Source organism: Onychomys torridus, chromosome 21 (genome assembly GCF_903995425.1).
Source record: "Onychomys torridus chromosome 21, mOncTor1.1, whole genome shotgun sequence".
NCBI lineage: Eukaryota > Metazoa > Chordata > Mammalia > Rodentia > Cricetidae > Onychomys > Onychomys torridus.
The window spans coordinates 46,852,513-46,879,436 of record NC_050463.1 but is presented as its reverse complement, the minus strand read 5'-3'; the positions used below and the strand labels follow the sequence as shown (position 1 = coordinate 46,879,436).

General features: G+C 47.9%; 1 protein-coding gene across 3 annotated transcripts in view; it reads right to left on the bottom strand.

The window, feature by feature from the left end:
• The window catches only part of Nol10 (nucleolar protein 10), an 87,693-nt gene that overhangs the window by 41,353 nt on the left and 19,416 nt on the right, over positions 1-26,924 (bottom strand). For all 3 annotated transcript variants that reach the window (XM_036171048.1, XM_036171049.1, XM_036171050.1), the window contains 4 exons: positions 23,894-23,972; positions 22,430-22,579; positions 18,375-18,441; positions 12,614-12,666 (listed from right to left, as the gene is read on the bottom strand). In XM_036171048.1, the coding sequence (XP_036026941.1) occupies positions 12,614-12,666; positions 18,375-18,441; positions 22,430-22,579; positions 23,894-23,972 (349 nt within the window). The remainder of the gene's footprint in view (positions 1-12,613; positions 12,667-18,374; positions 18,442-22,429; positions 22,580-23,893; positions 23,973-26,924) is intronic.

Below are 26,924 nucleotides of genomic sequence, written 5' to 3'. Positions count from 1 at the left end.
ACCATCACATTAACCAATGACCCCATGCATTTGTGAAAATCTACCAAATGTACACCACCTCGAGTGACCAACAAATGCAAGTTGTGGACACAGGCTGACAATGGAGACTCAGGGCGGCTTTGGCAAGTGTAAGAGATGTGCCACTTGTTACAGAATATTGATAGGAAGGCAGATCTGAGAACGATGTCCTTCTTACTGTTCATCTGTGGACGAAACCGGTCCAGAATCTAGTGATGACCCGATGAATGAGGGCATATGATCATGATACAGACATGCAAGAGACAGGGACAAGCAGCTGACCTTCAATGTCTTGTCACTCTCTTCCCAACCAACACCACCACTCTGTCCCCTAAGAGGGTAGCGCTGTACTACGCTGAGTATAAAGGTGTGCACCTAAGTCACTACTTAGGAGGCTGAGGCAGGAGGATGGCTTCAGAGCTGGAGTTTGAAGTCACCCTAGGCAACGCAACTGACTATCTTAAAACAAAGCAAGCAAGCACACGGGAGTTCAAGGCCAGCCAGCCTGCAGAAGACCCTGTCTTAAAGAAAACAGAAGAACAAAGCCGCACAAGCTGCTCTCTCATGGGGACAAATCTCAGGAAAGATTTGCTGAAATTGGGAGCACCGATGAGGACAGACAATCCAGCTCTCACGGCTCTCTGACTTTGCTCTATCCCGGATTTCTCTATTAGTCAGCTATGTCACTGGCCTCTCTCTGCCTTCTATTTCTAAGAAAATACAGCTACTGAGCACATTAATCAAAGTTGATGAACTGGATTTCAGTCCCCCGGTCTCACTGCCCAAACACTGTACTCTAACTCTGCCATCTAAAGTGGTCTCACTCACAGAAAACTGGCACACAAGGCTTACTTTCAAAGAATGGCAGAGAGATCAGCCCAGAAGGCCCCAAGATGGAAGGAAGGAAGAACAGAGGTTTGGAGGCAAGGCCTTGGGTGTCATCAGATTCTGGCCAGAGTCAGACAGGAGGTATTCATTTCAAGAACAAACAGCCTGACATGTGCCCACTTAAGCAAAAGCAAGAATCACCCGATACATTAACACAATATAACACATGCTGTAAGTGTGTCAAGAATCACCCAATACATTAACACAATATAACGCATGCTGTGTGTCAAGTAACACAATATAACACATGCTGTAAGTGTGTCAAATATTCTCACTTGTAAATTTTTTAACCTAGTATTTTTAACCCAATCAGAACTGAAATTAATGTTTGAAAATGTGGCAGGATGCTTAGAAAATTACTTCCTGATCTCCACACATAATGCCTTAGGTATGTCTGCTATTTTTGTGGCCCAATAATTGTGATGGGAAGTGGAGAGGGTTTCCTCTGCTAAGAAAAATGTCACAGATACTGTCACTGCCAGTGTTTAGATTACAACAGGAAGCTCCCATCTCCTCTGTGTAAAGTTGAAAACAGCACACGCTGCCACTGACACCGAGTGTTACCTCTCACTTCACAGTTACAGACATAAATGGCCAGCAGCACCAAACGAGAACACTGCCTTGGACTGCCAGCTCACACACAGCCAAGTCCACTTCTGAGAGAAAAGCTGTGAACTTGGGCTAGGAAGGAAAAACAAAAGAACACTCTCCTGTTTTTGCTAGTTGCAAAGAAAAGTTAGTGAAAACATTTAGAACTTGGACTCCACCCCCAAGTGCTGTCTATCAACACGTCCCATCTGTCATACCGAAAGTGAGCACCCGAGAGATACCCCGTCAACGCTTCCAAATCTTCCCATGGACCTGGCTTTACCTGTTTGCTTTCTTTGGAGGTTAAAAGTCAGCAGATGTCCCGTTCTATTTACTAGACAGCAAGACCTCTGAAAACTACCCATCTCTCAAGACAAACTTGAACTTGAAAGTGAAGCACGTCTTTTCATTCAAACTTGCCTTCTCTTCACTCCAGTAGCTCTGCTGTGTCTGTCCCTCTCAAGGTCCGGGAGCTCTGCCTGCGCATTCAGTGATGGAAGATCTCTTCAGGCCAGTACACTGGGGTTTTCCTCACCTCACACGTGCTGCCTTAGAGATCTCATTTTCCTTACATTTTGAAAAAATGCTTTCTGCGATGGGTTGTACCTGGTAATTCCCTAACTTCCTTCAGTCTTCACCGATCCACAACTACCAGAAATACTTCTCCGTGAATTCCAGGGACTCAGGAGCACCTCACCGCCCCACACTGCCACACATCCCGCACAAGCGGGCAGTCTCTAAGGCTCTTGGACTTCAACAGGTGACCAAAGCCCTCTGCTGTTTTGCACAGGCTGCTAAGGTCTTCCTTGCCTGTTCTGAACTTTCTAACTAGATCTTACAAATCTTCCCCCTTTTGTATTCTAGTCACTGTATTTAACGTTTCTTAGCTTTAATTTCATTGGTTTAAACTCAGGGGCTGGAGAGAGGGTTAAGAGCACCGGCTGCTCTTCCAAGTCCCCGGGTTCAATTCCCAGCACCCACATGGCAGTTCACAACTGTCTGTAACTCCAATTCCAGGAGATCTGGCATCCTCACACAGACATGCATATAGGCAAAACTCCAATGTACGTAAAAAAATAAACAAATCTTAACTTAAACTCTTACACAGACAGCAGGTTTTAAAGTCCAGTGGCTATAACCAAGTGGAACATAAAAATTAATCTGAGGGCTGGAGAGATGGCTCAGGATAAGAGTACCAACTGCTCTTCCAGAGGTCCTGAGTTCAATTCCAAGCACCCACATGGAGCCTCACAGCCATCTGCAATGAGATCTGGCACCCTCTTCTGTATACATAATAAATTAAAAAAAAAAATTAATCTGAAATGTCCTGGGTAATGTGGTAGGATATGCAACCCCCACATATGGAAGGTAGAGACAGGAGGACCTAGAGCTGGCCAGCATGGTAAGACCCTGTTTCACAAAGAAGAATAAGCTGGTCCTGGTACCTACTGTACCAACCACTTGGCTGACTGAGGCAGGGGGATCTTGAGATTAAGCATAGCCTAGACTACAGATTAAGTGCATAGCTAGCCTGGACACTTAGTAGGACCACATCTCAAAATAAAATACACAAAAAAGGGCTGGGACTACATCTCAGCAGTAACAGGTGTCTTAGCCCAGCTTCCATCCCCAGTACTACAAACAAATACCACCAAACTTTAAAAACGCTTTGGCGCATTCCCTCTTGGAGCAACACTACACAAGCAGATGACTTGTGCCCCGTAGTGATGAGTCATGTCCCAAACCCCCGCTATCTGAAACGACCAGGGGTCCTCTCGGTGTGTTGTCACCGTGAGAATGTGGGGAAGCGAGTGTTTTCCCTGGTGCTGCTGCTCATCTTGACCCCAGCCCATGACAGAAATGGCCAAGACAGGTGCCCAGGGAGCAGCGAGCCAACCCCAACCCTAAGTGCTCAAAAGGGGAGCACACACTCCGGCTCCCCACTCTCACCCTGGCCAGGAAACAGGCCGGGAAAGAAAGTGACTCAGTGGCTAGGCCAGTATTCACTCAGCTCTACCTAACTAAAATCTGAGCTCCTCCCTTGAGTGACACAGAATACGGAAGCCACCCTAGATCCAGCCCGGTAACAAATGGTTATCTGACCTTGAACAAACAACCCAGTCGTGCCTCAGCTATAAATCAAGGACTCCTTCCTGCTCTCTGTTCTGGGCTTCAAAAGCGTCCTCCTCCCTTCAAAGCACACTCGGCACCTGTAGTGGGGAGGGCATTTCAGCAGCTACTTGTCTACTTGTGTTCTGTCTTGTACATCCTCTGCTTGCTGGCACAGTCCCGGGGGCAGAGTGTTTTTGCCTACGGCACTACTTCCCCAAACCAAGGGACTATGTTGCTACTAGTCCTAGAAAACAGCAATTTCTAACAAAATTACTTCTGTTACCATGTCCAACAGACCTCTGATTTAATGAGCCTTTTATAGGAAAATGTCATCAATCATTTCCACAATTTATATGTACAATACAGTAACAGCAGTTTCAGCACATACTACTATGCCAAAAGATAGCTCATCTGGGGAGCTCTCTAGGGTATCAAGTTAGTACTCACAATGAGCCTGTGATGCTGGCAGTGAGGTGAATCGAATCCACAGGGCCCATCAGGCAGACTGGACCCCAGATATTAAAAAGGATCCACACCAGAAGAAAAGCAAAATCTGTGTCTACCTTTCACACACTCATGTACATTAGTGGCAACTGTGCCCTGCACACAGAGTAACTTTTGCAGAAACTTCAATAAACTGACAGCAAAAGCTACAAATATATCCTTACAGACAGCAAAAGCTGCATATATATCCTTACAGACAACAGCAAAAGCTACAAATATATCCTTACAGACAGCAAACGCTACATATACATCCTTACAGACAGCAAAAACTAAATACATATCCTTACAGACAGCAAACGCTGCATATATATCCTTATAGACAACAGCAAAAGCTACAAATATATCCTTATAGACAGCAAACGCTACATACACATCCTTACAGACAGCAAAAACTAAATACATATCCTTACAGACAGCAAAAACTAAATACATATCCTTACAGACAGCAAACGCTGCATAGCCTTGGCTTGCAGTTTCCTAGGAAAAGTGACAGTGGCCATATAGAGGAGCAGCAGGTACCAGCCCACCAGGAGGAAAATCTCTGACGGGTGACTCTCAGATAGGCAAGGGCCCAAGACCACAGACTCCAGAGTGTCTTTTGCTCCTGTTGTGCCTTCATGTTTGCTGCTACCATCTTTCTCTGCTATCTGGCATGGTGTGAATGGGTGTGGAGAGATCCCCACTGCCTGTAATGCAGTGTGTTTATCTCATGAAAACATCGCGTTCTACTGGGCATTTTTATTTGTGGATTATTGCGAAGATGATTTCTTCCTAAGCTGTACTGTCTAACTGATAATAATAATGTTAGTTTAAATACAGTTTTGATGATTAAAAATAAAACAAGGAAGAGTCACACAGCTAGAACACATGAGTTTCTATTGAGGAGCTACATAGACTATGGCTTAGGTTAATGATTAAGGAAAACAACTGGGTCCCAGTAGCCCAGCTAGCTTAAATTCTTTTAATCTTAATTTTGGGAGATGTGTTCACAGGTTTCAGAGTACATCACAGATGAAACAAAGCTTTGAAAAGAACTTAAAGTTAGACTAAGATGTTTTTGTCAAATAGCTTTGAGGTGAAAAACCCAAGAAGACAATCTAAAGTTTTAGAAAAGCACATACCTGAGTGAGGAACTTCATCTTTAAGGTCAGGGAACAAGAACAAAGCAGCCCAGTTATCATTGGCTGATGTATCTTTCTTGCTAGGATTGGTTGATGACCAAAGCTGATGATTAATTCCTTATACCCATTTCTGCCCTCAATCTCCTGATGTAAGAAACTATTGATGAGTGGGTATGCACCCCAAAGGTTTAAAGTAAAGCTGACTGATTCTTTGTCATGTATAAAAATTTAGGTTTGTGATTCCTTTAAAATTCCTTATAAGATTACCTTTCAAGATAAGCAATAAAGTGATTGGTCCCTTCTCTGTAACTGCAAAATGCAGCCTGCCAGTAAAAGACCTGACTGAGAAGAATACCTTGCTTGCCTACACTGTTAATCCACGGCAAGCTGCTTGAGTATGAATGTACGTGGGTTCTTGGGAGAACTTGTTTTTCACCTGTAATACAGAAAATGTTTAATCATGTAGGGGAGATGGAAAACATGCTGTTTTTTACTTGTATTCATTGTAATCATTCACTTGAAAAACAGAATGTAACCATGTTGTAATTTCTAAATTGCCTGAAAGATTCTGTTGGGGTCTATGAGCTGTAGAGGAAAAATAAATTCAGAGAATAAGAGGGAAACAGAGTGAGAAGGAACACATCGAGAACGAGAGAATTAGGAGGAAAGCATTAAGAGAGTTACATACAAGGAACACATCGAGAGAAACAGAGGGACATTTCTGGACAGAGATAAATAGAGAATACAGAATCAGAATTAAAACGAAGAATAAAGAAAAGTTCTGAAGGAAACCATCAAGACAGAGTGTGAGTGTCTTTCCCCTTACCCCCTCAGATAAAAAGTCACAGTATGCCCCTCCATGGACTTCCCTTTGAGGCCCGTGCTGCTCAGGGCTGGCCCCCAGGCAGCAAAAGAAAAGGGTTGAATCAATCTATTCTGCAAACAGAATCACCGTCAAATCTTTAGATAGTCTTAGCTGTAGCAATCTGTCGGCACCTCCACACAAGGGTCCTGCAATCACTCAAAACTGCAGTGTGCCGGTGTGGTGGAGCCCACTAGGTTTCCTGGTGGCTGTACCCAGCAGGTCCGCATAAGAGGTTGATTGGACCACGGGCCTGGGTACCAGGTTACTGTAACTAGCAAGGGGAGCTCTTTTGCTCCACCCACCCCTTGGCATTGCTATAAATAGACCTTTGGACTAAAGTTCTGGGCTGGTGGCTAAGGATCCACGCTCACCCGAGTCTATCCTGTGTTTTCTCTGTTTCTCTCCCCTCTAGTTCTAACTAAGTCTCTTATCCCTCATTCCTCTAGAGTCCCTGGGGTAAATAAGTGTGGGGGCTGGTCCACTACACTGGTTGATCAGAATGTGCCTCCAGAGAACAAGAGCCGAGCTGCTCAGAACACAGGAAGCATGCTTGGACACAGGAGCAGGCTCCACTCCTGTATAGAGACAACTTACGCGGAATGCCAGTCCCGTCTAGAGACAGCTAAAGCTGTCACAATACACAGGCACCATCTAGAGCTCCCAGCATCTGGTCGTCAGACTCCTCACATGTGTTTATTTGTTCACTGATTTTTCAACACAGATCCACAGTGAGGCAAACTGCTGTGGGTGCTGGGGAAAAGAAACAGCTTCCTTACAACCCATGTTTTAGGTAGTGGGGAAGGACATACAGAGAAACAGATAAGTAAGCACAGTGGGGTACGTGAGGGCTCACAGGCCACGTGGTCTGTATCACCAGCACTTAGCTGTGTTCGGTGAGAATGCTGGAGGGCACTGCTTTCCAATAAAGCCTTGCTTACAGAAGCATCAGACCGCTGGGGCTCACTAGATCCCTGGTCCAGAGTACAGCCTTCAGGATGATCTGATTCTGGTGTGACAGGGTCCAGTCTGTAACTGTGACACAGGTGGCCAGTCAGCCCTCCAGGCCTCTGGAAAAGCTTCTCCTGGGCCTGCACTTACCACTTGGTGTAACCTGATCTATGTGAACGTCTACCTTCCCAGACTTCCCTTAGGATCTGCTTATGAAATGTACTGATTCCCTCACCTAATTGGTGACTTGTTAAAATTTCCAAGTGCTAGCCGGGCAGTGGTGGTGCACGCCTTTAATATCCCAGAGCTCGGAAGGCAGAGCCTGGAGGATCTCTGTAAGTTCGAGGCCAGCCTGGTCTACAGAGCGAAATTCAGAACAGGCACCAAAATAACATTCCAAGTGCTTTTTTTGTACTATGTGTGCGCAAGGGCCAACCTCACAGACTTTTGAAAAGTTATTCTTGAACAGTTCTGGAGGTCTCTCAGAGATGGCCCACAGACAGACGTGGGTAAACATCCCCTAAAATGCACCTCACCCTGGCTGGTCCAGGCTCCGTGCACCTGGGCTCCCACAGGTGACTCAAGGAAGCAGCAGAACTCGGCTCTTTGTTCCACCTTTGGTCTTTCTGTTGAGACTGCTGGGGATGTCCAGTGGTAGAGCGCTGGGTCAGCAGGTACAAAGCCCCAGGAGTCCCAGTCTGCTTTATATTGCTGTGATAAACAGCTTACATGTCTCAATCACAGTTGAACATGAACGAAGTCAGCAAGGACTGAAGCCGAAGCAGGGGCAGGAACATGGAGAAATCCGTTCACTGGCCTGCTCCCCAGGGCCTGCTCAGCTGCCTTTCTTCTTCCTTTGCTCCTCTCCTCACTCCACCCTCTATCTTTCCCTCTCCTCCTTCCTTCTTGAGACAGGGTCTGCTCTCACTACGTAGCACTGGCTAGCTTAGAACTCACTATGCAAACAGGATTGGATTTGGATTCATAGAGATCCATCTGCCTGCTGTGCCTCCCAAGCGCTGGGATTAAAGGTGTATGCCACCATGGCTTGCTTGCTTACACTATCCAGGAGCCCCTGTCCAAGGGGAGCACCGCCCACAGAGGGGTGGACCTCCCACATCAGTAGCTGACGGTGAAAATGCCCACAGCCTTGCCTATGGGCCCATCTGATAAAGACAATGAATCCCATGATCAAGGTTCCCTCTTCCCAGGTCGCTCCAGCTGGAGTCAAACAAACAAGCCCTAGCCAGCTCACCAGAGGCCACCACCCACCCAGAAAATCATTTCCTCTCTGATAACTTTGTGCTTGGGTTTTGGTTAATATATGACTGGCTTGGCTGGCAATCTGGTCTGATCATTCTTAGTAGAAATGGTTTTTACCAAGATCTGTTCTGAGCAGGGTGAGAGGAGACAGAGACTCTGGCCTCTAGCCTTTTCTGGCTCTCATACAGAACGTCAGCTATGTGAGGAGTCAGGACATTATTCTGGACCAGTTTTAGGCAGATTACAGAACTGATGTGTGCTTGCTCCATCTGTGTTTCTACTGTTGAAGTCGATCTAGTTGACGTACAGAAAACAGACGGCAAAGCCAGTTAGGGCAGAGCACGCGTGTAATCCCACAACACCGGAGGCTGAGGTAAGGACAACTTTAAGTTCACGGCCAGCCCGGATGGCACAGGAAGACCCCATCTTAAAAAAAAAAAAGAGGCAGATTGGACGTGGGACAAAAGTAAAATAAGAAACGGGTTAAGAGGCCGAGGTGACGAAGCCCGCAGGAGCCACGTGCAGACCAAGGGCCGCCGCTGAGGCTGCGCATGGACACATGGTGTACAGTCACAATGTCCAAATGGAAGCACTGAGGAGACAGGGATACACCTGTTAGGTGAAGAGACGGCCAGCTGGAGAGGAATCTGATGGCTGGTCATAAAGCACCGGGGCAATGAGCTGCCAGAAGTGAACGCAGACAGAAAGGTAGACTTGGGCCAAGGGTCCTACCCTTCAGAGGGAGGGAAGAGAGCCCGGGCCCAGGCACTGGACACATCAATGGGGCATAGAGCCAGAAGAGAACAGCAGGGCCAAACGGAATGCTGTGTTCCACACACCACATAAGGCTACATGGAGACATGGCAGCATGTGACACACACATCAACGAGAAAGGGAACCTGACTGGCCACCTGGCTGCCAGGAAGAACAGAGCCCAGACTGCTGGCCACGCTCACCTTGTTGCTGTTGTTTCCAGGTACTGTGGACCTACCATGGCATTTATGATATCAACCCAGGTTTGTGCTGTGACCATAGACCAAGATCAAACCTTAAAGACTCGAAAGTGGAGGTATTATTTTAAAATATCTATATACTATTTATAAGAGGACAGCAGGACAAGGCTCTGCTACTGAGTACTCTGTCCCCTTCATGTGCCATGTCAGTTCTGCTCAAGTTCAAATACCACTTACCAGAAACAGAAGCTGGTGCAGCCAGACAAGAGTCTTTGGGTTTCGTTTTGTTTTAAATGAGTTGTATACTTTATTACTATTAGTGATTGTATGTGTGCGTGAGTGTCTAAGTGCCCAGGCATATAAAGGATGGAGGGCAATGTCAGGTATAAACTTGTCGCGCCACCTTGCTTTTATAGTCTCTCACTGAACCTGGAGCTTGGGTTCCTGGGGGGACCGGCTGGCCAGCAAGCCTTTGGAATCTGCCCGTCTCTGTAGCCAGCACTGGGATTAGGGTGCACACCACTGCACCTGGCATCTATACGGATGCTAGAGATCCGAACTCTGGTCCTCACACTTGCTGTGCACTTGCTGTGCCCACTGAGCCATCTCCCTGGCTCCCTACCCTTCCTTCCACGATTTTAACTCTGCCCTATTTGTAGGGACTAGGTATTCCAAAAAATACCTTCCAGTTTTTAAGTTAAATAGTAAATGTTAAAATATTTGGTCAGTGTATTTTGCTGATTTGATAAGCAATCAAAAATACAGAAGATAAAGAATACATGTTTTTCCTAATAAACTGTTTTGAAATGAAGTAAATGCCGGAATTGAAAGGTAGGTTAAAATGTCATTTCATGTAATCTGAGGAAATGTACAAAACTGAGAACATGGACCTTTAATGACCTGAGTTAGTTTGGTTTTCTAAATCAAACAGCTTTCAAAGCAGGTAATACATTCTCCTGATATGCATGCACATCCAGTATGGAACATGCAGGCAGCTGGGGACCCAGGGTCTCCTGGCCGTGGAGCCCAGGGACTGCATGCAATGCCAGCAAACCTTGGAGTCAGGGACGCTCCAGTGCATTACCAGCCTCATGGGTGGACTCTGAGGTGTGTGTGTGTGTGTGTGTGTGTGTGTGTGTGTGTGTGTGTGTCACAGAGCACTTAGAGGAGGAGTCTACAGTTGCCAAAGGTGTTCACTACGCAGAACTAGCCTGAGACGGAGCCACACTGCAGAGAGGAACCGAGCCTTGACAGCTGTCTTGTCCTTGTTTCTGGAACCACTGATAAATTAGCTGCTAAAGGAAGTGAGACAATAAACACAACAGGACTCCCTGAGAGAGAGTGAAGGAAAGGACCGGAGGGCGGGCTGGAGACAAGGGACCTGCCTGGTCTCAAAGGGCTAGCACAGCAAGGGTGCGGGGAGCTAAGGTCAGGACTGGGTCAGTCTCCAGAGAGCCCCAGTGTTCAGGAAAGATGGTATCAGCTGGAAGGGCAAAAACGAACACGCTGCCTTCTGCAGCACAGCCTGCAGGGAAGTGGGGATGGTTGCACTGATTTATAAGATGTTCATACAAATCACAGGTCAGACCTCCTCAACTTGGCACCAGCCATGGACTAAACATACACTTCTCTGGTTCTGTAGGCCTCACCCAAGCCTTGGGCCAAATGCAGCTCCTCAAGTTTGATATCGATCTTCCGGTAAGTGGCAAGCTTTCAGGCCGGGGCTCGCTCTTTGAAGGAGCAGGGGAAAGAGCAGGTGCCAAGTACAGACAAACTGCGCTGAGGAACAGGACTTGGTGCAAGAGAGGGGGTCAGAAGGGGTCAGGAAGGGGAGCAAAGGACAACCTGCAGCTCGGCGCTCGGCCTAGCAAGACCTCTGTGCACACGGGTCCTGCATGTGCAGGCACCAGGGCTCTGGAGCCATTCCACAGCTACCTGTCCAATCTCAGCTACCAAGCTGCACCTTGGGGCCTGTGAGAGGCTGGAGTCACGAGGGCCGCTTCTCACCGCTCGCTGCCATCAGCCTCTCTTGCTCTTGTACTGGAAGTCCCCATCACTTGGAACAACAACAACAAAATAAGCCAAAACACCTTTCCAAAGGGCAGCCTTGGCTCTCTCTGGCTGCTCCAGGTGTACCAGGCTCCCTGCGCCTCTCGCACACACACTTACAGACCCTTCCCAGTCTGGCACTTGCTCTGCCCATGAGTTTTTCTCCCTGAGCTCTCCACAGGCAGTTTCCTGCTGCTGAATGCTACTCCACCTGTGGCTCACCCCACCCCTCCAGCGAGTCTACAGGACCAACCTCCAGGTTCTCCCTGAAGTCACTCTGCAGTTTACTGAGTTTCCACAGGCACCTAGCCCACAATGGGGAGGGTCTCCTCCCAGGCCCTCTCAAAAAGAGTCTTCCTCCTATCGCTCACGGCCTTTCTTCCCGTCTTATCCCCAGGATGGCGCAGTGGTGATGGACTGTACACTGTGGTGCTGCTGGTACCCAGCACGGTGCCTGACACACGGCTGATGCCGCCAGCGGATACCTAGTAACTGACGGGAACCAGGAAAGATGGGGGACCCACAGGCACAAGTGGAGGCTGTGCAGCTGGAGGAGGAGCGGAGGACAGTGCAGGAAAAGCAGCAGCTTCCTGTTTGAACAGCCTTAGAACAAACACTTCGGAGGGCCATGGCATCAGATTCCCAAGACAACAGAACTCAGCAGCGGGAGGAGCGCTAAAAACCAATCCACACTCAGCTGAGCTACTCCGGGGAGACTTCCCATGACTGGCGGCCCAGCAGTCAACGCGGCTCTCAAGTCCTCCCGTCTGTAAGACCCGTCACCCACCTCTCCCCCCCCCCCCCCCCCCTGCAGACCTCAGAATGGCTAATGCCAGCTCTACACGAAGGCAGCCTTCTAAGAGAACAACTCTGTTCTCTCCTTCTGTAGTCTAAACGGTGAAGTGGGGGGCCCCTGGTGCAGAAGAACAACTCTTTAAGGGTGACAGTATAATAAGATTGTGATCTGAGACGGCCTCTCTCAAGTGCTCCTCACTTCTAACAGAAACAGACTGCCGTGAGGTAACCAGAGGAGCCTGGACTCTGGTCTGATTTAGCCCTCCGCTGAGTGAACAGCTCCAAGTTCTAGATCCGGAAACACTCCCCAGCAGAGCAAACAACAAAGCATGCCTGAGAAGACAGCACAGAACAATCCCCACAGCAGCATGCTGAGACACTCACTCAGCTGCAGAGCAGGCTGAGTCTACAGTGAGTCTGTGGTGGGACACAGCCACACAGAGCCCAAAGGCTGTCAACACAACCAGTTCACACACAAACCAAATGTGCCTGCTCCTGCTGGCTCTTACCGGAATGTAGTAGATGCCCATCTTGGGGGACTCATTGGCCGTAAGAAGCATCCCTAAAAACAAACACAATGAAAAAGTTAACCACAGGACAAGAACTACCCTTTTCTACTTGTCTTAACGTTTTGAAAGGCTTGAGTTGCCAGTACCTGCAAGCTGCCTTTCTGGGCAAGGGACCTCAGTTGTAGGGAAGCTGACTCCCTATATGTGAACCCCTATCTGTGAATTTCATGAGGAGCTCAGGCCATGAGCAGGCTCCAGAGAGGCACTCAGCTCTACACAAGATCTGGAACATTTCTAGCTTCATGCGTAAGATGCACACCATGAGAAGAATAATGGAGAGAAAGGTTCCTTCCTAGAGTCAGAACTCAAGAGAGCATCAGAATTTTTGCACTGAACTTCACCGTTGACCACAGATCCAAATGGCTAGGGAGCATTATAGAGAGATATCCCCTAAAGCCCCACACGTCGAGGTGGGAGAGATGGCTCAGTGGTTAAAAGTACTTGTTGCTTCTTGAAGACAGTCAGGTTCAGTTCCCAGCACCTATATGATTGCTCACAACTATCTGTAACTCCAGTTCCTGAAGACCTGACACCCTCTTCTGACCACTGTAGACACCAAGTATGCTTGTGGGGCACATACATACATTTAAGCAAAAACACGCACACAGAAAAAATTTTCTTAAGACCCACATGTCAGAGTGCCACGATCCTCTTAGGGAATTTTAAAAGAATGAACCATTAGGAAGTTAATTTAGTCTCCACGGTATCCCCCTTGAAAGAAAGCATGACCAGGCAGGAGGGTAGCTCTGTCACTCAACAAAGGATTCCCTAGAACCCCACGATCCAGAATCCATCACTTGTGGGCATTTAGCTACTTCGTGTCAGGTATGAGATGGTTCAGTTGCCAGCAGGTACCCCAGGTTTTCTGCAGAACCTCCAAGATGGCAAGATGTACTACAGCCAATCCTCTCATGACCACACATGAACTCAGCCAACATTCACCTGATCCTTTACAAGGTGATGTACGATCCTTGATAAGCCTGTATATGATCTCAGTTAGCATGGTGCCTTTAAAATAAACATCACTAGCCCATCTAATGTGGAACACGAAAACTCCACTAAAACCAGATAAAATGAAAAGGCTTCTTACACTATCAAATAAACCATTAAATAGTCTAAATACCACCAACAAATGCAGAACAATCCCGCCATCTCCGTGTAGCTACCGACTCGCCTTCCCCAGCCCGCTTTCTGTTTCTAATGTAACGTCAAACCAAACAGCAACAGTGATTCCAAGAGCAGAATGAGGACCACAGGTAATGCAGCCACTCTTTCTAACGAGCAGTCACGGCTCTTTTGAGGGGACTGGAATTAGGGACAGTGTTTCCACTCAATTTCTCAAAATGCTGCTGCTTATCGCTCCCAAGAGAGACCACACATCGGAGTCAGACACTCTCCTCCAATGGGAGTGGTGACAGAGATCAACAGAACAGTGCAAGTGTGTGTGCACGCACACACACACACACACACACACACACACACACACAGGAAAAGGCTCACCAAGGCTCACCAGTCCAGAAGCAGTGCTTGCTCTATAGTAGTGCTACTCAGGGTGCATTCTCTGAGCCACCTGCAACCTCCTACCAGGCTGGAGATAAGAGCACAGAAAATAAAAGAAGCCTAAGAGCCCATAGGCAGCTTAACACAAAAGAAAATCACAGGACAGCGTTATCCCATGTGTGATCATTTTGCCAGTAATTCATCTTTTCTGTACTGAACAAAATTATCAACCTGCAAGGGGCCGGCAGGTTAAAAGCACAGAAAGGCAGGCTGGCTGACTGTGTTTGAAAAGCACAGCATGGAAACACACAGCTTCTGTCTCTCTGAATGGGTCAGGGCAGACATTCTGGGAAGAGGGACGGCAGGATGCACCTGCCTGATCAGCTTCTCACTGACACGGGAAGTGTGAGTTCACCGTGGGAGGCTCCGTGTGCAAACACCCCAGTGGCTGCTGCCCATGCCATGCGCTGTTGGAGCATGCTGGGGGAGATGGAGAGCGACTTGGCATTTCCCACAGACCAGGTGGTCTCCTGCAGCTCTGTGTGGCAGGTGAGAAAGCTGAGGGGCACCATGGGCATAACTAAGCCTGAAGCAGGTCTTCTCGAGTCCAGAGTCCACTTTCTTCCCTTTCTACCAAGGGCTCTCTCTGAACCTCTGACCCTGCATCACCTTCACATAGTGCCTGCAGCATGGAGCCGTGCACACCGGGCCTCGGAGCTGTGCTGCCTGCCGGTGCCCTGACCTGTGCAGAAGAGTTGCTCGGTGCATGGCAGCTGTGCAGGGCTGCCTGAGTGGGCAGATAAAGAGCAGGAAATGAGCCAGGAAGGAAAAATCACGTCTCAATATTCTGAGCTGCCTTGCAAACAGAAAACATTACTAAACAAGTGTCATGATTCGGCTCTGAGTGCTCCAGAAATGAGGGTGTGAACACATAAAAAGGGGGTTTTAGGGCTGGAGAGATGGCTCAGTGGTGAAGAGCACTGGTTGTTCTTCCAGAGATCCTGAGTTCAATTCCCAGTAACCACATGGTGGCTCACAACCATCTGTAATGAGATCTGGTGCCCTCTTCTGGCATGTAGGCAGAACACTGTATACATAATAAATAAATCTTTAAAAAAGGGTGGGGGCGTTTAGCTTGGCTAAACGATGGTTAAGCACCTAGAGATTAAGACCACAGCCCAGAGCAGAAGGGAAGAGGAGGACGTAACTACTGCCTGGCTAGTACACACCTACCCGCCTCTTCTAAGTCATCTGACAGAAAAAGCTGGTTCTCGTCCAAACCACACATGGTAAGGCAGATTCCCAAATATACCAAACCAACCTTACCCTCCAGCAGGATCCTGACCTGCAGAGCCCAGAGTCTGGCTTAATGTTTGTCCATTGTTGTTGTTGTTGTTGTTGTTGTTGTTATTATTATTATTATTATTATTATTATTATTATTATTATTATTTCAAAAGCCAGGATTTCTCTGTAGCCAAGGCTGTCCTATTATTATTATTACTACTACGACTACTACTACTACTACTACTACTATTATTATTATTATTATTATTATTATTATTTCAAAAGCCAGGATTTCTCTGTAGCCAAGGCTGTCCTATTATTATTACTACTACTACTACTACTACTACTACTACTACTACTACTACTACTATTATTATTATTATTATTATTATTATTATTATTATTATTATTTCAAAAGCCAGGATTTCTCTGTAGCCAAGGCTGTCCTAGAACTAACTAGGTCTGTAGCCCAGGCTGGCCTCAAACTCGGAGATCCACCTGCCTCTGCCTCCCAAGTGCTGGGATTAAAGGTGTGCGCCACCACACCCGGCTGTCCATGATCTTTAACCTAAACACACTTCATCGAGCCAGCAGACCTCACTAAGTTCCATCAAGTTGGGGGACTTGACTGCTAAGCTCAATCAATCCTTCACTGCTGCTTTAGGTCCAGTACGGGACAGAAAACAAGCTAAATGACACCAAGAGGGGCAACCACGTATATCCAAGAGACAGACGTTCTACCGCAAGACTGGCCTGGCCTAACCAAATGAACTAGACGGGGACACGCACACACCGTCTGTGGGACCGTACACTCTGGAATGAAGGTCCCTTACCACTCTCTGCCACCCTTTCAGACTGGTCCTCCCTCACCTGCCGACCTTTCTCCTCCCCTCTCTTGCTCTTCACTGAGCTTCCTCTGTGGCCCAGAATCCACATTAGGTCATGCAGTACCTCACTTAGGGCCTCAGCACCTTCCCTACGAGTCCCTCACCTCTGCAGAAGACCCTGCAATTCCTACCGATGGCATGCAAGTGACAAGCTCCTCCAATGCCCACCTCCCCCTCCCCCAGCAGCACGTAACCAGAATCCATTTCCGAAGATTCCAACCAAGGCCATCCATATGCCAGCCAGGTCACTAACCCTGGTAGACCACCCAACTGGCCTACAACCCAGTACCCAGAAGGCAAGGCAGGGAGAACATGAGTTTGAAACCAGGCTGGGCCCCGTGGTGAGCCTCAGGGAAGCTGCTGGAACACACAGGGAGACTCTTTCTCAGTAACACAACAGTACACAAACAAACAAACAAAAAATAAAGCCAAAAGTGGATAGAAAGAACAAACGTGAGCCACTGTCTGCGCAGTTTAGAGTGAGTGAGTGACAGACTTACACCTCTGCACTCAGATCGACAACGCCAGTGAGTCCGCTCTGCCCTCCAGGCCCCAGCGGCAAGCACAGACCGTCTCAGATTCTACCTCAGGTCAGAAATGCCTGCTGCTTCACCACTGTACCAATCCATCCTGTGAAGTTTCTCCATTCCCTCTTCACCCCGTTGCTCTTAACAGAATGGCTCCTGCTATCTACAATCTCACATGTCCCCTGTGGTGATCATACCCACTTCCACTTCTTCAATCATCAGTGTGTACTTACCTGTCTAAGAATATTCTCTCAGCACACCTGCTTACCTGGAGACCACATGCTGTGGTGCACCAGGTGGGTCCGGTGCTGCCGCGGTCAGTGCAGGGCCTGCTGGATAGTTACACTACAGTGCACCAGGTGGGTCCGGGTGCTGCCGCGGTCAGTGCAGGGCCTGCTGGATAGTTACACTACAGTGCACCAGGTGGGTCCGGGTGCTGCCGCGGTCAGTGCAGGGCCTGCTGGATAGTTACACTACAGTGCACCAGGTGGGTCCGGGTGCTGCCGCGGTCAGTGCAGGGCCTGCTGGATAGTTACACTACAGTGCACCAGGTGGGTCCGGGTGCTGGCCTGTAGCCACTACGCCCCTCCTGTCTCTGCTCAATAGATGTCAGAAACACAATGTGCTTGCTGCCTCACCTCAGAACACTACTTCCTAGGCACTCCAGTTCTAAGCCAGCCCACCTTCATCTGTGTGGACCCTCTGGTGACAGACAGAGCCCAGACACTCAGGTCACTCCTGGGCTGCCAGCACCTGCAGCCACCTGTCCGTTCACTTCAGCCCTCCCACAACCCTCCTCGTTATTCTTCTGACGCTGCTTTCAGTGATCACCTCACCACAAAGCCATCCTAACCCCATTCGATGACCGCCCTCCACAGAAGCCCCGGAAAGCCTCCTCTGCCCCCCCCCCCCCCCCCCGCGGCTCTGCCTCGTGACCCCTCATGACCCACTGGCACGGTACTGTCTCCACGTGCACGATGAGACATCTTGGGCTTCGCTGTATATCCTGTCAGCAAAACTGTGTGCCTCTCCTTGGAGGACACGGCTAGGGACGGACAGGGCTCTCATTCTCGCTGACCCCATTCGGGACCTGCCCTGAGCGTGTTGCTGAATTTCGAAACCTATCATATAATTTGCTGAACAGCACATGGTGCAGTATATCCCAAACCTTTAAGCCATCTGTGTCACCAGGTGACTCCAGCCTCCTCCAAAGCCCCAACCTCCACTTCCACATGCTATTACTAATCACATAAAGGAATACACCAAAATAGCACTTCACCTCCTCCCGCCTACCTGCATGTTGTTAGCAGTTTCTACTAATAGCTAGGCGGGCTGAGCCCTGAGTCATGAAGACTGGCCCTTTCTGAATCACCCACACCACTTCCTGCTCTTTCTTCTTCCAAGTGAGTGAAACCGTCAAGAACTGTCCTGACCGAGTCAATGCTGTCTTCTTAGGAAGGAAATGCAGTTTAAAACTACAACACAGGAACGTGAGTGCCTACCTGAGTTGGGATAGAGGCAAACATCATTCAGGTCATGTTCTGGCTCCAATGAAGTAAATATTTTCCCCTAAAACAGTAAGCAAAAATGAATTACTAAGATTATCAAAGACAGCGGTGGTGGTGCATGCCTGTAATCCCAGCACTCAGGAGGCAGAGGCAGGTGGATCTCTGTGAGTTCGAGGCCAGCCTGGTCTACAGAGCTAGTCCAGGACAGCCTCCAAAGCTACAGAGAAACCCTATCTCGAAAAACCAAAAAAAAAAAAAAAAAAAAAAAAGACAGCTTCTTAGCAATGGAACATAAAGAAAACAAAAATGGAGACCCAATCCATCTAGTGCTACATAAAAGAAATAACCTAATTGAGAGAATTTATACTTTAAAATCTTATTTGTCTTATTAACCTATCAAATATTCTCATTTTAGAAATGAAACTGCAGCAGAAAGTTGAGCCGTTCAAAACAAAACAGGAGACCCAAAGTCTCAGAGATGCTGGTACAGAGTCGAGGAGGACAGTTAAAGGTGAACTGTGAAGCTGGATCACAAAACCCAAAGGGCAGCGAAGTACCAGACAGAACCCTGGGAATACGAACAATCAGTCACTACACCGTGAAGGCTGAAACTTTCCATGTGGGAACAGTCTACTGTAGTGCTGAAAATTAGGAGAACAAAGGCCCAGGAGGAGGCAGGGGTGGAGGAAGACCAGGAGAAAGGTAAACAAGGAAAGGTCCCGCAGAGCTAGGTAATCTGTTCGTCAAGAGGAAGCGTTCAGTCTTAAGAAACAAGAAGTGCCAAAATGAAACTGATGCCTGTGATTACGGTGTGATGTCCTCAAGTGGGGCGCTGGCAAGTTCTGCCAGCTCTTCAGCCACAAGTCATGACCAGAAGACTGACTGACACCAGGATGTGGTACTGCCAGAAGAGGGTGGAGCCGGAGCCTGGGCAGGATGGTTATTTTACGGTTCAGGGAAAACAGCAGCCAAGTTCTTGTTCATCAGAGCAGTGAAACCCGCCCAGCTATCTCCCACTCGAGTGGGAAGGAAAAGAGAACAAAGCTCTAGTGGCCTGAGTGACAGACATATGGAGCACACAGGACACCAGGTCACAGAACCCCGGAGCACAGGAATGCGGGGTCTGGAAGGACACAGCCAAACTGAGTGGGTCACCAGCTTATGGAGGAAGAAGGCAGGTCGAGGGGACACCTTTACAGTGTCTTGGGAGTTTTCAGAAGTAAGAGCCACTGTGGTGGCACACAACTATAACCCCAGCATTCAGAAAGCAGAGTTAGGAGGGTGAGTTCGAGGCCAGCCTGAGCTAAATTGTGAGTTCCAGGGAAGCCTTGTCTACACAGTGAGACTATCTCTAAATACACATAATACAAGCACTTCTACAATTAAAGACAATCAGCAAGACTTTTTAATTTTATGATTCTGACTATTATGTGACCCAGAGTCTCACTGTATAGTCTAAGCGGGCCTCGAACTCTTGACCCTCCTGCTTCAGTTAGCCTCTTGAGTGCTGAGGTATAGGCGAGCACACCCTACCCAGTTAAGTCGAGTTTTCCCATCAGTGAGGACTGCCAGAAAAGTTATTCGTCTAAGATATGCCAACTCCCCCATGAGCCCTCAAACCCTCCAATCCCAAAGTCTACGAAGCAGGAAGCATAGTCAAGGCCCCTGCAAGCGTCAGGGTAACGTTTCCAAGAATTCAGAAATGCCTCTTCTCAAAAGCTACACAGTCAATGGAAAAGACACATCTCAAGGAGGGCAGCGACCACCAAGACAGCCGGAAGAATAGAGAAAGTAAGGTCACCACTTGTGGAGATAAAAATGCAAAGCTTGAAAGTAAGATCTTGAGAACTTACTTTTATTGAATGTATGAGTAAGCACCATGTGCGTGCAGTGCCTGGGGAGTCCAGAAGAGGGCATCTGACCCTCTGGGACTGGAGTTACAGAAAGCTGTGGGTGCTGGGAATTGAACCTGGGTCCTCTGGAAGAGCAGCCAGTGCTCTTAACTACTGAGCCATCTCTCTAGCTCCAAAATGCAAAAAAAAAAAAAAAAAAAAAAACCCAAGTACTGGCTGGAAAAGCCAGGGCAATGGCGCTGGACTGTGGGAAGTCGCTTGGAGCCGCAGAACCCCAGCACCTGCCCTAGGCAGCGAGTGCGGACTAGCTCCTCTGGTTTCTGAGGATGACCTTGGATTTCCGGTCCTGGGCCTCCTGCCATCCCAGGACCGCCTTCTGTTTTTAAATGAACACTTTCTAGACTGCAGAAGTAGTGTATATATAGAAAACAAAATTATTAAGAGTCTATGGGGTTTGAGGGATGGCTCAGCCTTCCGACTGCCCTTCCGAAGGACTGGAGCTCAGTTCCCAGCACCCTAGTCAGGGAGCTAGCAGCTCACAAATGCCTGCAATTCCTCTCCATGGAAGGCACCTGAGCAACGTGGCAGACACATGTGCACACACGTGAATAAAACTTCAATGTATTTATTTTTAATGTTTAAAAAGAGAATAACAGAGAGGCAATTGCTGCGCTGTTTTACTGATGTAATGGAGTTGGTTACTTTCAGTCCTCTCAAATGGTTTTGACACAGAGTCTCACTTTAGCCCAGGCTGGCCTTGAACTTGATTTTCCTACCTCACCTCCTAAGTACTGAGAGGACAGGCATGAGCCATCAAACCCAGCTAATACTTAGGTTTTAAATGAAAAAAGAAAAACAATGAGCCTGGGCACGGTGGGACACACCTACAATCATGTACTCTGGAGGCCCGGCAGACAAGACAGATCAGGAGTTAAAGGTTACCCATGGCACATTTGATGATATCCTGAGCTATATAAGACCCTGTCTTTAAAAAACAACAACACACACACACACATACCAAAAAACAAAAAAGAAAAAGAAAAAGAAGAAGGTAGATTAAAATCAGCAATAATACAGAATTGTATTACTTTTAACACCTGGAGTTGAGGGGAAAAACTAAAATCTTTTTTTTTTTTTTTTTTTTTGGACAGGGTTTCTCTGTGTAGCCCTAGTTGTCCTGGACCTCACTCTGTAGCCCAGGCTGGCCTTGAACTCACAGAGATCCACCTGCATCTGCCTCCCAAGTGCTCGGATTAAAGGCGTGCGCCACCAATGCCTGGCATCCAAATATTCTTAGGGAAACACTATTCACTTACCAAAATTTTCTCTTTAAATAAAAAGTAAAAAGAACACTGAGGATGTAGCTCAATGGTAGAGTGCTTGCCAAGCACATCCAAGGCCTGGGCCCAATCCTAGTACCACCACCAAAGACAGACAGACAGACAGACAGACAGACTGACTGACTGACGGTTAGACATATGAAATGGCTGTATAGGTACCATCCCTAACCCTGCTTGGTTGAGGTGGTATGACCCAGGGCCAGGCAGTGACACTATCGTGGAAAGACAATCACCGGCCCTGAGACTGCCGTGGTGGCGAGTGAGTGGATGGCGTTGCAAGACGGCTGGGCAGGTCAAAGCGTTTGCTGTGCCGCCCTGAGGACCTGCATGATTCCACGAGGAACCCATGGTGGAAGGACTAACACCCAAGCTACCCTCGGATCCCCAGGGACGCTACAGCACACACGCACCCTTCTTACAGGCCACAATAAAGTAAGAGGGTGGCTCTTCGGGGACAGATTCTCTTGCACGATGATTTTTCTCCTCTAACGTACTTCTAACATGCAAGCCAGGGTCTGTCTGGCAAGAGAGCTGGGGGTAGAGACCCTTGCCGTTCAGTCCCTCAGTTGTCCTGACTTCCTCCCTCATGTGACAGCACAGTGCACTTAAACAAATGAGAAGAAGGCCAGGCAGGGCCAGCCAGGTGGGACGCTCCTCACCTGCAGACAGGCTCCTGTCAGCTCTACTCAAACACAGATGCACCCTGTCCTCAAGGGACGGGCCAGCTGCTTCCCAGATGGCCACTCAGCACCCCCTTCTCAAGGACCCACACAAGCCTCCAAACCACAATGGAATGAACAGAAGCACCGGGAAGAGGCAAGGAAAATGGGGAGCAATCTCAGCAGGAAGTACGTACCGAGTTCTTGTTCCACATTTTGACAATTCTGGAGTCTGCAGATAAGACCAGATCTAATGAGTCCTGGAAATGAACCGACTTAATGGGCAGCCCGTACTGGTGATCCTTGACTAGCAGCGGCTTGTCTGAGCGAAGATCATACAGCAATACCTAGAAGAGAATAGTTCACCCTAGTCACACAGCCACTTTCAAAACAGCACACTGGAAAGGAGGAACACTGGGACTGGGGAAGGGCTCAGCTATTAAGAGCTAGCTTAACGAGCACAAGGCCCCAAGTTTATTCCCCAACACGGCAAAAACAAGGCATGGTGGCGCCTGCCAGTCACCTCAGCGCCTAGGATACAGAGGCAAGAGGATCAGGAATTCAAGATCATTCTTGGCTACTTATGGAGTTTGAAGCTAACCTGCATTACAGGAGACTGTCTCAAAAATAAATCAATTAAAAAAAAAAAAAAACAACCTTGGAATAATGACTGCCACACATTTCATACCCTTCTGTGAACACAACAAGCACAGTTACTCAGAGCCTAACAGGAAAGTCAGCCCTTAGAATGCAGTTTTAGGACGTCAAGCCCAGAAGCAGTTTTTAGGTACACTGCTTTGACAATTACTGATCTACATAAGAAAGGGACAGGTTTGTACGGATGGTGCTTCACTGTTAATCAGCAGATGTGTAGGACAGGCTAGGACACAGCAGGTGCAGCCATGACGGGTGACAGGACAGAGAATGTGGCCAGTGCAGGCCTTCCTTAGCAGGAAAGGGCCTGGCAGGTCCAAGACAGATTTCCATGTTAGAGGCAGAGGAGCCCGGAAGCTGGGATTTACCATCTTAGGGGACAGGTCCTCTCTAGTCCACATGAGAGGCAGTAAATCTATTATAGGCCATCTCCGATCTCTTTGGGGTCAGACAACTTACAAGAGTGTGGAAGGAAGGAAAGGCAAACATTTCAGACTGGAAAGGCAAGTTCTGTGGACGCTGTAGGGTGAAGTATTACGTGGGGGGTTAAAACACCTTGAGTTGGCGTGGTGGTGCATGCCTTTAATATCAGCACTGGGGAAGCAGAGGCAGTAGGATCTCTGTGAGTTCGAGGCCAGCCTGGTCTACAAAGTGAGTTCCAGGACAGTCAGAGCTGTTACACAGAGAAACATCTTGGAAAAAAAAAAAATCACACACACACACACACACACACGCACACACACACACACATGCACACACACACACACACACACACACACACACACACACACACACACACACACATGTCTGAGGACTATCCCACTTCAACTCCAATTCCAAAGGACCTAGACAAATCTCTCCAGGTGCTAGAAGGATCTAGCATTCTGGAACATTCTTCCCATTTTGTCAAAAGAGAACAGCCTCACTCTCTGTCCCAAGTATGTGTCTCCCAATACATATCCAAAATACTGGCTTACATGTGAGGTTTCCACCTCGGACGTATTTACCTGCCCTGTGGATGTTCCAACTGCCATGGTCAAGGCGCCATTAAACTTCAGTGCAGAGATGGTGGGCAAGCTGTTTATCCTGAAAGACAAATGTCACTCTCTGTGACTGTGGACCAAACCTCCTTTTACTAAATCCCAGGCTCATCATTTGTCTTCACTTCAACTCCGACAAGGAAATCCTATCTCCAGCTATCTGTGTACAGTCTAACTGCACCCAAACCTTCAGAATAGAAAAGACACTTCACATGCGAATGTAACCCTAACCCACCTTTACCTTCCTTTCTGGTCAGACAATGGAAGCCTGTTTTCAGAAATGTGTGTGTGTGTGTGTGTGTGTGTGTGTGTGTGTGTGTGTGAGAGAGAGAGAGAGAGAGAGAGAGAGAGAGAGAGAGAGAATGCACATGCATGCACATGTACAGAGAGAGAGAGAGAGAGAGAGAGAGAATGCGCATGCATGCACATGCACATGCATGCACATGCACATGCATGCACATGCACATGTGCCAGGTCAACATCATTTATCTTCCTCTAGTGCAACCCACTGTACTTTTGAAGTAGGATAGATATTCAGTAGTTCTGGAGCTTGCTAGTCAGGAATCTCCAGGATCTTCCCATCTCCACTTCTCCGGCTCTGGGATTACATATGTGTGCTGCCGTGACTGGCTAACAGGGATGCTGGGATCTGAACTAAGTCATGCCTTGTACAACTAGCAAGCACTTTACTGAATGAACCATGTCCCTAGCCCCAAACAGCCCCATCTTTACTCAGGGGAACAATTTATCCTGGGACATGGGTAGGCTTATTTCTGATGTAAAATCAACTTCACCGAGGCAGGAGAGGCCTTAGTGGTTAAGAACATGTACTGCTCTTGCAGAGGACACAAGTTCAAGTCCCAGCTCCCATGTGAGGTGGCTCACAACCATCTGTAACTCCAGCTCCAGGAGACCTGACACCTCGGACCTCTGCAGGCATCTGCACTCGTGGGCACATACACACAGATATCCATAATTTAAAACTGTTTCAAAAATGAAGTAGGTCAATTCCATCCATCTAAAATAAAGATTAACACCCGAATGAAGGCCCTGGGACCTCCAACGCACTGAAGGTAGGACAAAGGGCAGGGCCACAGTTCTAAAGATGAAGGTGGACAACCAGACCTTAGGTCAGCAGTGGGCAGGCGCTGGCTGTGGTGAGCACGCCTGTAAGCCCAGCACTCAGGAGGCTGAGGTAAGGCCACACAGTGAGATCATGCCTTACCCAAACAAGAGGACAGCAGCTCTGCTTTCAGTCCTTAGGACCTCGTGTGGCCGGCCAGGCCTCCAGGCCAGGCTGACAGCCAGGGCATCAGCAAGCCTCTCCTGCCACCTAAAGACCGGAGCTGCTCTGAGCAGCAGCTGGAAAGGAGGCCTCTGGGCGACAAAAATTCCGTCACCCCTCTTCCAAATGAACTTTAGGATAATTTCCCACACGGAAGTATTCTCCTACTTCACCAAGGTTTATTTTATAATGCAACTTTATCACTTTCTTCAGGTAAATGAATCCGTCAGAAATTGTGGAGTTCATGTTATAAGAACTGCGGTCAACCTCCTCCTCCTCCTCCTCCTGGGGTACTGCTAATCAATACCAAAGTCACTGACTTATGCACATTTATTTCCTGACCAAATTATGTAACTGCCACATTAGTTCTTCCTGGTTTTTAGGTAAGTCTGTAGACTCCTTCAGGCAGACAAGACAGATGTCAATCGCTCATGGAAAAGAACAGCAGCCTCCACCTCTGTCCAGTGATATGACTTCACCTTCTGCAGTTTAATAACAGAAATGACAGGCCGCAGGGTTGCAGGAAAAACATAAAGCTAAACATAAAAGATAAAATACAGGGGCTGGAGAGATGGCTCAGTGGTTAAGAACACCAGCTGCTCTTCTAGAGGACCCAGATAGTGGTTCCAGTTTCAAAGGATCCATTACCCTCTTCTGGCCTTCATTTGCAGGTACAGACACACACACATAATTAAAAACAAATAAATCTAATGATAAAATACAATAAGATCATTTGAAACTTAATCAGCAGAAAAAAAAAAACCAACCATTTTGAACATTTTGGTATACCGCTGGATGTTTTCCCATGACTATACTCACACAAGGCTATTGTCCGTTTTATAAAAAGGTCACAAAAATGTAATAAAACACTGTGACAACTGTAGGTTTTTCTTTCCCACGGAAAGGTGTATTCACATACCCTTCCCTCCATGAACATGCTTCTGAAACATTCTCAAAAGCTGAACACTGCTCATGCCCCTGATGGGGTTTCTCCTACAAAGCACATCAAAGTAAAGCACCCAACGAAAACATTACTTCCTGCATATAAAGGACTCTCCAAATCTCTGTCAAACATAAACTGCTATGGTGAGGGTGGGGGTGGGGTGCAATCCCAGCACTGGGGAGAAAAAGAAGTTCAAGGCCATTCTCAGCTACCCAGTGAGTTCGAGGCCAGCCTGAAGCTACAAGGGAGCTTATCTCAAAAAACAAACATTTTTTTAATATAAAAAGAGAAAATAAATAGCCAGGCATGGTGTGGAACACCTTTAATCCCAGTACTCAGGAGGCAGAGGTAGGTGGATCTCTGTGAGTTCGAGGCCAGCCTGGTCTACAGAGCAAGATCCAGGACAGCTAGGGCAGAGAACCCCTGTCTCGAAAACCAACCAAACAACCAAAGTCATGATCTGCTAGGCAGTTAGGTAGCTTTATTTAGCTGCCATCCTCTGCTCTTTCTAAACAATAAACTCGGTGTGGTGCTGTGTGTATACTGCGTACCAGAAACTTACTCAGGGGACGCCCTTAAGCCCAGGAATACAGCCAGCGCGCAGGAGCGAGCACCCAGCTCACAGAACAAATGGGCTAGAGAGCTGGCTCAATGGGGCCAAGCATGGGGCACCTGCTTCCAAGCCTGGCAACTGGACCCACGGGTGGAGGGAGAGACGACTTCTGAGCATGGAACATACATGAAGCAGCATGGGTGTGCCCCACGCACGA